Consider the following 11,559-nt stretch of genomic DNA (forward strand, 5'->3'; position numbering starts at 1 on the left):
GAGAATTTTTCTATGCAGTGGCACCCCTGGCCATAGCCCAGGGCCTGCCTTATTGCTCACTTTTGGAGGGAAAAAAATACAATAACTCATTTCTACTTGCTTCTACTTTGCCTTTTAATGTAGTATTTTCAACAGGAGTATAAAGACATTTTGGCCAAATATTTGCCTAAACAATCATACATTTCCTTTAATATACTTTGCCCAAAAAATTATTTCTACAACATAGTACCACAATTTCATGTTATATATATTTATTAGTTCTAGAGTATGTCATCAACACTGCACACCCAAAATCATCATTGGCGGGAATATAGCTTATAATCAGCAAAATTTGCCTTTGAAACATTACCCCAAGAAAATGCCAATCAACAGCACATATATATGTTCTATGATATATTGTTAGCTATTGCTATTTAAGGATGAAAGGAAAATAGACATAAAAATATAACAATGACAAGTTATTAACATGTTCCACGGCTCTATCAATGTAAAGCATCCTCAACGCCACCTCCGGAAACAATAGCGCATTACTCATCATAGCAATCGACAAATCTACTATCACCATCTCTTCTCTGACAAAGATATGAGCTGCCAAAAGATTGAAGAAATGTGTTAGACAATCTATGAATGAGAATCCTCTTTATATGAAGGCTAGTATATATGAAGTTCCTTTCTTAAAACAAAGTAATGCTGAAAAAAACAATGATAGTATTAACCCAAACTAATATTAGTGTTTAGCATTTAATCAACAATTGCTATGAAGAGCGCAACCAGCAAGGTGCCATGGTTACTCTTTGGAAGACAATACCATGTTATATGAAGTGAAAAACTAAAGCAAGTAGATTCATGATGCTAGAAAATGTGTGACTCCAAAATCATAGAGTCGGGCCAAAGCCAGCCGTTAATCGACAATGCTAACAATTTAGAATAAAATTATAAAAAAAAAAAGGATATACACGAAGCGAGAGGAGAAACATGTGAGCAGTTAAGACTTAAGATAGATTAAATTCTATGGATAAGTGTCACTCAGCATGAGAAAATATCAATTCTAGGATTAAGTTAACGGATATGGCTCCTCTAAAGTAAAAGGTGTGTTTTAGAGGGTAAAGTGTGAAGTTATGAGAAAATCAATGGCTTAGTATTTAGCAACATAATATAGTTCATAACACTCAGACACAAGTAATTTCTCATAATCTCAATCGTTGATTGAATTAATGTTTATAACTCTACACTTTACCCTCTAAAGTATAGGTCTCACTTTAGAGGAGTCAAATACTCCAATCCTAAGAACATTAAGGGTCCAGAAGGCTTACATGAAATAGACACACAAGGCATAAATAGATTGCAAAACTCTAAGTAGTATATTAATAAATAAATGGAATAAGAGGACCTCATTTTATTCCATATAAATAGTAGGTAGATAATTTAAACTGGACATGTATAAATATGCTCAATCCCAAAAATTTACCATAAATTAAAATATATCTATCACTATCATCATTAGTAATAAAAAAAAAAGGAAAAAGTCATCACGTCATGATTATGACCATCAATATAATGAGTATAATTATCTATATTTGCTCAGGCCCACAAATCAGAACTATATTGACAGAAATAAAAACTGGCCAAAATCACAATGACCAAAACCTTAGCCGAAAACGCAAATCAGATCTATGTCGGCATCCAGCGAGTTCATCGCCATAATGAGCGTGCTCTGAATGAAATTCGATGCAGTTGAGATCGAGTTCAAGAATAACTCCCACACTTACAGCCTCCGTCGGCAGCCAACGAGGACGTCGTCGCCACCTCAGGCACACAAATCAGAACAAAATCTATATTGACACAAATAAAAACTGGCCAAAATCACAGCCACCAAATTCTTTGCCGAAAACGCAAATCAGATCTCTGTCGGCATCCAGCGAGTTCATCGCCATAGTGAGCATACTCTGAATGAGCTTCGATGCAGTTGAGATCGAGTTCAAAGTAACACCCGCACTTACAGCCTCCTTCGGTGGCCAACGAGGATGTCGTCGCCACCTCAGGCACACAAATCAGAACAAAATCTACATTGACACAAATAAAAACTGGCCAAAATCACAGCGACCAAAATCTTTGCCGAAAACGCAAATCAGATTTTTGTCGGCATCCAGCAAGTTCATCGCCATAGTGAGCATGCTCTGAATGAGCTTTGATGCAGTTGAGATCGAGTTCAAGAATAACTCCTGCACTTACAGCTTCCGTCGGCAGCCAACGAGGACGTCGTTGCCGCCTCACTTTACTCCCTGCGCGTCTTTCCGTTTCTTACCCATTGAAGATGCAGGCTGATATTGGAAGAGGAAAACAATGGAGAAAATGGGTTTTCAATTTGCAGAGAAACATTTTCTCTCATGGTATTTCATTGACAATTTATTTTCTCACTCCTTATATTTATTTTAAATGTTTATGTGTTGTCAAGTTTTGATTGTATGTTGTTAGAATTTTGGGTTGGGCCTAACCCAACCCTACAAAACCAGCTTGTAGGTGAGGATTGCCTCTACTTATAAACATGCCATCTCACATCCGATGTGGGACTCCCAACAGATGTGACCAAATATGACATGTTGGTCAAGTGACCATGCCAGAAAAACTCTAAAACAATTAATATGTCAATCACAACAAAAGATAAGGAGTGTTAGGACCTCAAATGCGAGTGTAGGCCCAAATAGTCAACAGGATAGTTAGTTGCACAAATCCATTAGGTGGAGAGTGATATTATCAAAATATAAGGAGAGGTAAATAATGGCATGACAGTGAGTGAGGGTGAGGAAATGATGTGACCAGTTCTGTTATAAGAAGGAGAACGAGAGAGAGGGGAAAGGGTATTGAGAATTATTCAGTTAGGAACCATAAAGGTTTGGGCAGAAAGAGAATTGTCTCTTCTCCGAGGAGCTTAGCTCTGGGATTGCAGGGGTTCATCTTCTGTAATAGTTACTGATTTTCGACTAAAAATACAATTTCTGTTTCTCAATTTTTGGGTTCCTAACAATGGTCCGACCTGCCGGATTATCGACGGAGAGCCAGTGTGGGATGGAGATGGAAGAGTCATACAATTTCTTGAAAGAAAGGCTGCCAGAATTTGTGGGTGAAGACCCCATGGGGTGGATCACTACAGCAGAATGGTTCTTTGATGTGCAGAAAATTTATGCTTCTGACAAGGTGCAATGGGCATTCGTGAGAATGGAAGGAGTAGCTATGTTGTGGTTTCAGTCATGGTGCCTGGAGAACCTTGATGCAGATTGGGAAACATTTGCCATAGCTTTGATGAGAAGATTTCGAAAGAGGAACTATGGCGGTGTTGTTTAAGAAAAGCCAAAAGAATCGGGATCGCTGTCGATTTCATCAGAGCAGTCGGATTGGAAATTTCAGTGACACCACTAGTCACTGAAGTCATAACAGAAAGATCTAAATGCCGCAATGAATCGATGACTGAGTTTGATGTAGCAGCTAAGAAGATAGAAGCAGATCGCACGAGGGTGAGTGTCACGAAGAATCATACGATGGTGGTCGATACACCGTCGCCATCGGGTTCACCGGTTAAGGCGCTTCCCAAGCCAAAATCACCAGATCGAGATGCTTTTTGGAACAAGGATGCGATTTCGACCAAGCTACCACCAGATCCGTTGGAACTGCCATCGGACCCGCCAAAGACGCCATACTCCGACTCGGTTGTTACGGTTCCGCCACAACCAAAACCACCGGACCCGAATCTGCTCATCGTGGTTGGAGCGATTCACAAAACAAGGAACCCAAGGATTTTGGTACATCCACGATCAGAGGTGTCACTGCGGGACGAAATGATAAACGAATCACCATGGAAGCAACCATCGAGAAAGGTGACTCAGCTGAAGAGGGAGAGTTTACGAAAGAGGCATGTGGGTTGTTCTTATATCACAATCACACCACCACCAACCTCCATCAGAACGCTGTTAGTACAGATCGCCATCGTCTAAGGCTCTCCTTGGTTGAAGAAATTTGCGAATCTGAGAAAGGGAGACCAAGGGGCAATCTCGACAATCTGTAAGTTGAATAATTTTCTTATTCTATTGGGCCGGCCCAAACTGATCTTAGTGACTGGGTCCAGAAGCAAAAACAATGGAGGCTGCATAGCTGTCTATTGAAGCTAATTTTGGAACTAATGTGTCAAACCCAACTTGAGGTTAGAGAATTGGAGCTAATTTTTAAACTAACGTGTAAAACCCAAATAAAAGCTAAGGAGATAGCTAGGAAACTATTTGAATTTGTGGTAGCTAGTTTTGAAAGCAAAACGTTTCATTTACAACTTACAAGGATGTCCACGTTAGTGCATGCGGCAATGAAAAAAAAGTTTTGTTCCTATTCTAATTCCTCCTAATCATTCTTTTGACATATTGATGAATATTCGTGCTGCCAGGGAGCTAAGTAAACCACATGTGTTGTATTATTGGAGTTGGAAAATCTGCCAGGGAGCTTCCTACAACACAAGATTAAAGTCATGGTAAATGCTTGTGACCCATTTCAACTGGGAGTTGTTAAGCAGTTGCTGACACATGCACTTAGACTTCAAACTCCCATGTTTGCTAAGCATTATGAAAATGATCATGTTACTGTGGCAAAATAAGCTTCATTGGATGGTTCAAATATGTTTCTAATTGATACATCGAGTCATTTGCAGAATAATGAACCATTGTTGAGAGCACTGTCAAAGTGGGTTCGTTTCAATCTTGTCCTGGTCTCATATGTGGGAGAGACTAGTCTGTAAGGATGCAGTTGATCAACACTCTCCTGTCTCAATTGAATTTGAGAGGTGGCAAAAAGTAAACTTCAGGTTCCTTCTAATAGATGAAGAAATGGTCAATGAGCTCCCTATAAAGATGAAGTACTGTGACACTTATATGTTGCACTGTCCTTCTCATTGCTCATATTACTCTCTTTGCAACAATGGTGTTGAATGTTTAGATCATTGGTGCCGTTGGGTGGGCCAATGCATGGCCGTATCTTTTGGTTTGTTTCTTCAGCAACTATTCTATGTACTTCTGTGTGCTGTGCTCCACCTCAATTTTCTACATCAAGGTTTTGAGGTGTTGTTATTATAAGAAGAGGTAATGATGACATGGCAGTAAGTGAGGGTGAGGAAATGATGTGACCAGTTCTGTTATACGAAGTAGAACAAGCGAGTGGGAAGGGTATTGAGAATTATTCGGTTAGGAACCGTAAAGGTTTGGGCAGAGAGAGAATTGCCTCTTCTCCGAGGAGCTTAGCTCTGGGATTGCAGGGGTTCATCTTCTGTAATAGTTACGGACTTTCGATTAATAATACAATTTCTGTTTCTCAATTTTTGGGTTCCTAACAAAGAGCAGAAGGAACTAACTCAATTATAATCAGTGGCAGCCAAGGATGAAAGAAAAGAATCAAAAGTGAGAATGTCAGAAGTAGAATATAAAAAGAAACAAATGGTTCATAAATCTTGGAAAAGAAAGCATCCTAGAAGGAAGAAAACCAGCACGCAAAGAAGCAAGATCGGGAAAGATGAAAAGTATGTGATGATGAGGGAGAAAAAATGGTTGGAGAAGTGAGTACACAACAACCCCTCAATTTTGTGGATAAAAAATCAGAAATCAAAAGCATAAATGAAGTGGTGAAAGTGAAGAACAAGAACCATTTTGAAGGGGAAGAAGAGGTTCGGTTGAGGCGATAACTAATGTATGTCGGAATAGCAACAAGCGGAAGATTCAACTGTTGGGGGCTTCGAGGAAAAGCATATGTGAACCTGTAGGTTCACTTCAATGCTTCACGACTGAGGTGAAATTTTGGGTGGAAGAAGCAAAATGGTGATTTGGGTCCATGAATGAAGGAAAGTAGTGTAGAGTCGAGAAGGCATGGTGTGATGTCAATTCAGCAGTGAAAGAGACGATGGTGGAGATGGCTGAGTCATGAGTGCGATAAAGGTACGATCGTCAATGCATCTGACAGGGGATAATGGTGTTGAGTGGAGGTGTCATTCCTGACACCAGTAAAGCTGCTGTGTGAAAATGGTTGATGAAGGAAACACAATGGATACATTCAAGTTCCCTTTCCAAAACAAACGGGCCAAGCAAACCACTAATGAGAGGAATTAGGCCTTTAAAAAATGTGGAATGGGAATGATCTATGAAGGATTTCTTCCCAAGGCAAAACTTACCATCACTAATGTTGGGCTACCTTATCATTTGATGGCTACAACCCCATCTAGCCATTCAAATGGAACAAAGTGGAACTGGAGCTCAAGATGAATGTTTCAAACAGTGGAACCCTAGTGGGATTTTGTTTCAGCAATTATCTAAACACTAACTCTTAGTTAGCATCTCTCGTGAAAACTTTAAGGCTCACATAAAATGGCAAAAAAAATGACCTTGTCAGTTGTCACAAACTGACAACATAAAATAAAAAATGGCTACAACCATCTTTGAAATAGAGTAATAGTTCATTTAACAGACACAAAACAATATAGTAGTTTGCAAATGCATAGATAGGCTTAAGATGCATACCCGAAACAGGGAAAGACAGAAACAAGCATTCATATTCATATATATGCATGTGTGTGTCACCAACCTGGCGAGCAACTTGTGCTAGTCGTCGGCTCTCCCGAGATGACTCAGTCAATGTACAAGATTTCTGAGGCTCCACATGATCATTTTGCTTCTCTCCACAAATTTTCTTTGAATTGCTATTATCTGGAGAGCGACCTGCATCACCGCTACTTACAGACTGGGTCATTGTACAAGATTTCTGAGTCTCCGCATGATCATTTTGCTTCTCTCCACAAATTTTCTTTGAATTGCTATTATCTGGAGAGCAGCCTGCATCACCGCTACTTACAGACCCCTTCTTACGCTTTCTATGAAATGTGAACTTGAGAAGCTTATCATTTTCAAATCGACTAGAAACTGTTTCATCTATATTGGATAGTTTTGGATCAACTTTATCTGGTGACCCATCAGCTGCCTCGACATCTTTACAACCTGGAACCTCCATACTTTCGGTGGACAAACTTTCTTGTCTTGTCAAATCTGAATTATCCAATGGTTCAGTATCATGAACAATCTTGTTCCTAAAACTGCAGAATTTAAGAAATTTTTCCACTTTTTCAGTATTGGTATAAGATCGTAATTGCTCAACTGCTGTAGTTGCATTAGTCGGTGCTTTGGGGAGAGGAGACATAAGATCCTTCTGAGCTTCATTTCCATGTTGCATAGAAGAATTCTCCATAGAATGGTCGTTGTTGCCCAATACATGATGAGAATCTTTGGCACAAGACAAATCTGGTTCTTTATTTGTTTCCTTAACCTGACCAGAATGCAATCTAGATTGATGAGTCTTCCTCTTCACAAATCTTCTGTGTTTTCTATGAACTAGATCTTTGATAAGTTCAGCACCTTCTTTTACCACTTTAAGTTTATCTGGTTGCTCAACTGTTGCAGTTGCGTCATTGGGTGCTTCGGACAAAGGAGACATTGGATCCTTCAGAGCTTCATTTTCATGTGCCGTAGAAGAATTCCCCTTGGAAGGATCATTGTTATCCAATACATGAGGAGAATCTTTGGCAACAGACAGATATGATCTTTTATTTGTTCCCTTACGCTGGTAAGAATGCAATCTAGATCGACGAGTTTTCCTCTTCTTAAATCTCATGTATTTTTTACGGACCGAAAGTTTGACATGGTCAGCATCTGCTTTCGTCAATTTAAGTTCATCTTGTTTTTCCTTTTCACAAATAATATCAGCTTTGCCATTATCTGTAACAGCCATTTCCTTGCCATCTTCATGTGCTCCAACTAAAGTTTCATCCTGTGCATTATCTACATTTTCTGAAACAGATACATTTCCATCAAAAAGGCTCCTTTCAAGCGCTCGTATTCTCTGAGTACATCCATTTCTGTAGAGCTCGGGGCCTTTCCTCCGAATGACTATGGATGCGAAATCTGGATTGTGAATGTAGCAACTGTTTGCATGATCACGAGATACACATAACTTACTTCCATTATCTGTTCCATTTACAGTAGGGCACCTAGTATCAGAAATTGAGATTGATTCCAACTGTAAATTAGGTGCAGAATGCACAGATCCATCATAAGGATGAAGTCTGTTCTCCTGCATAAAATTTCCATTAGCTGCAACTCCATCCTTCATGTTTTGTTCAGCTGGAGGATTCATTTGGTGTTTTGTGACATTCTCCAGCTCAAACTGTGTTTCTCTCAACTCGGCCCTAAGGTCTCTAACTATTTCCTCAGCTTCCTGCAGCTGAGCTTCGAGCACGTCGATCTTCTTTTGCTGACTCGAGAATGTAAGCTCTGATTCTTTGACCTGTAAAATTTCAATCTATCAAATATAAGATAAGACCTCAAAAATGACTCGATTAGGAGGAATCCACTGCATAAACTTTGCTTGATTGTCATATTAAAATACTGTTATGTCAGTGTATTCCATAATGGCAGTAAGTTATTAATTTGCCACGACACCAAATGAATTTAGGCTCAAAAGCTGAATGATGATCAATATGAAGTAATTCCTATCTGAGAATGGAAGATATATTTTGCTATATGCTTCCACAAGTAAAGAACAAACATAGCATGCAAAAACACAGTAATTCCTATCTGATATTGAATCATGCCTACATTCACAATCAAGTATTAATCTTCATTCTCAAACCAGACTTATAGACATAAGTGCAGACAGATATATCAAATTCTTTCTCAAATGTACGGTGATTGCATTCCTTTAACGACCACCACCAATGTCATATTAGAAAAGTATCGTACTCGATCCTTATTACTCTTGGAAAGAATTTTCTCAAACATAACAAAATGAAGTGTTATTCTTGAAGTCAACGAAAAATGACGCAACAAATGAACCGACAATTATGTGCAAAACTAACCGAATAAAAATGGAAAGTTCAAAACTTTCTCAACCGAATAACGACACAGACAAACGAAACCAACTACACATAACAAAAGTAGGGTAAACCCCGACAACAACCAATTATCGAAATCAAACAAAAACCAAATTTCGAACACAAAAAACACAAACATAGACCAATCAAAAAACAACTTTAAGAAAATTAAAAACAACCCCATTTGAGGATGATTACTATACCTTAGAATCAAACATTTGTTTGAGTCTGAGAAGCATCCTAAGTGCTTCATCTTTAGTAGCAGCAAGCTCTTGCTGTAAGAGCATAGATTTCCTCTCAGAAGCCATGATCCGCGCCGCTGCTTCCTTTGCTGTGTTGAGTATGATATCGGCATAAGCCTTCTTCAAAGCCGTTAATTTCTGATCAAACACAAAACACAAACAAAAACCAAATCAAAATCAAAAACCCCACAACAACAAAATAATCAGAAACAAACATTTTCAACATTTTAACATTACCCATAAACCCCAAATAAACAAGATTCAATCTTTATTCTTGAAATGAACAAATAAGAAGAAAAAAACCGCAATTGGCGGCGGAAGAAACAGTTAAGAAAGAGTGTAACAAAAACGGTTTACCTCGGAATCGTCCATTGTCGATTAATGTATCTGAAAGATGAACGATGATGTTTGGTGTGTTCTTTCGTCGGTTAAGAAACCAACGACAACAATTGAAAGGGGAAAGAGTGAATTATGGGTTGATGAAGTTTGTTTCGGTTTTTTTTATTTTTATTTTTTTCGATTCTATTTCCCTCTTTTCTGTTAAGAAATGAAGTCTTTGATGTGATTTTACTAGATTGCCCTCAACGAGCGCAATTACCACGTCGTAATCAGTAACCGTAACACTGGCTGTGGGACCTGTTTTCTGTTTTTCATATTCTCTCACAAGTTTATTATACCGTGGACCCTAAAACGACACCGTTTGTTATTGATTTTTTTTCTCTCTTTTTTATGAGCATGTTAGATTTTGAATGAGTTTCATCATTTTGAGTAGGTTTGGAAGTTAGAACTTACAAGTGTGATTGAGAGGGTAAAGATGTTTTATTTGACAACTCTTAGTATTGTTGAGATAGGCATCATAAGAGATTATTTTTTATGATGTTTATGTTTTGTGAAATCTCGATCTTTATTTATTATTATTTGTCAAATGCATAATTAATCTAAATAATAGAATGAATGGTGGATCAAGACACTTAACTTTTACCTGTGAAAGTTTTATGGGAGAGGATTCAAGTTTGGGATTAGGTGATCCTTTTTGCACTCTTTATAATGGTGTGAAGGAGTGTATGATGATTAATGTTATGTGTGACTGTTTCAGAATATCGACCATCTGAATGTACCTATTAAGATATGTGTGATTCTTCTTGCGTTATGGAGCGTCAATAAATCTCAAGTTCACATAGCTTTTATAAGTTTTTTTACGAAATATAGCTTTTATGAGTTATTATTTGTTTTTAGTGTAAGTTCTTCAAATTTTTATTGAACTTTCTAAATTTGAATATGTAGCACAATTCACAAAGATGAACAATATGTAGCATTTCAAATTTTTATTGAACTTTCTAAATTTGAAATTTTTTATTTTGTTTTTTAAAATGAAAGAAACTAACTTTTGTTTGTGTATGTGTGTGTTTTCTTTCCTAGCTCAAAAAAAGAAAGAAACATTGAAGCTTGGAAAATGGAAGAATCTCACTTGTGTGTGTTTTGTTACATAACATACCAAGTAAAAATCTTACATAACATATCAAGTCAATATTTTATTGTTAAGAAATTTTTATACACAAGTAAAAATCATTTACACCTTTGAAGAGGGTTCAATTTCTTGGCGCGACAATGCTCGAAGGCAATATGTCTCACATAAGTGTTGAAGATTAAAGTCAGTCTGAACTTGTAGCTCGCAATACATTGTTATGGCTTGTGTCATAGAATTTATGCCCCTTGTGACATCACCGGCAGGGGTGTGCAAAATTTTTGTGACCGGGATTAAGTTGGGTGTATCGGGCGGGTTTATACGGGTTGTCGGGTCTATGGGTGACAAAAAAAGGGTAAAAACGGTTAAATATGGTCGAGTCCGGTTTTGAAAATTTAAATATGTCGTTAACCGAACCCGGCCAAGGTTGTAAGATCACGAGTCTTTTCTGTTTTCTCGTAAATATTTACACAACACTCAAGATAGACAGTATTATTGCAAATTTTAATTATGTTTTTGTATATCGTTTGTCTAATCTTTCGACGGTGTTTACTAACAAGTTAACGTAAAGTGCAAATATTTTATTATTCCTCATCTTTTTCCCAAAAAGCAATCCTCTTATGTAGTTCAACATCATGAATAAATCTGGTGGTAGGATAATATAATGACCCTTAGTCACTTGAAAGTAGCATACCACACTCTTTCCGCATAAGAACAATGCAGAAAGAGGTGAACAAAATTTTCAAGCTCAGCTTCACAAAGAACACAACCACTAGACGACACCGGTAACGTCATTCCCCTTCGAAGGAGATTATATCTCGTCGGAATCTTGTCAAGAGTAGTTGCAAAACAAAGGCCGTTACTTTTGACGGAGCATTACTCTTCCAAATGAAACTAAAGACCTCTCT

General features: G+C 37.9%; 1 protein-coding gene across 2 annotated transcripts; it reads right to left on the reverse strand.

Annotated features, from left to right (window-relative positions):
• Nucleotides 1-229: 229 nt before the first annotated feature.
• Nucleotides 230-9,725, reverse strand: LOC123884974. Of its 2 annotated transcripts, XM_045934214.1 has the most exons (5): nucleotides 9,544-9,706; nucleotides 9,148-9,324; nucleotides 6,843-8,358; nucleotides 6,607-6,728; nucleotides 230-588 (listed from the first exon to the last, which is right to left on the reverse strand). In XM_045934214.1, the coding sequence occupies exons 1-5, from the start codon at nucleotides 9,556-9,558 to the stop codon at nucleotides 559-561; spliced, it is 1,860 nt and encodes a 619-aa protein (XP_045790170.1). In that variant the 5' UTR covers nucleotides 9,559-9,706; the 3' UTR covers nucleotides 230-558. The 2 variants fall into 2 exon arrangements, with proteins under 2 accessions (XP_045790170.1, XP_045790169.1); XM_045934213.1 differs by having other exon boundaries at nucleotides 6,607-8,358; nucleotides 9,544-9,725.
• Between the last annotated feature and the right edge of the window lie 1,834 nt (nucleotides 9,726-11,559).

This window comes from Trifolium pratense, linkage group LG5 (assembly GCF_020283565.1).
Source record: "Trifolium pratense cultivar HEN17-A07 linkage group LG5, ARS_RC_1.1, whole genome shotgun sequence".
NCBI lineage: Eukaryota > Viridiplantae > Streptophyta > Magnoliopsida > Fabales > Fabaceae > Trifolium > Trifolium pratense.

What these genes read in the sequence shown, in the direction of transcription:
- LOC123884974 (XM_045934213.1), bottom strand. An exon ending in AACAAATGTTTGATTCTAAG is followed by an intron (nt 8,359 to 9,147) that starts GTATAGTAATCA and finishes GAAATTTTACAG; the next exon opens with GTCAAAGAATCAGAGCTTAC. An exon ending in TAGCACAAGTTGCTCGCCAG is followed by an intron (nt 589 to 6,606) that starts GTTGGTGACACA and finishes ATCTTTTGGCAG; the next exon opens with CTCATATCTTTGTCAGAGAA.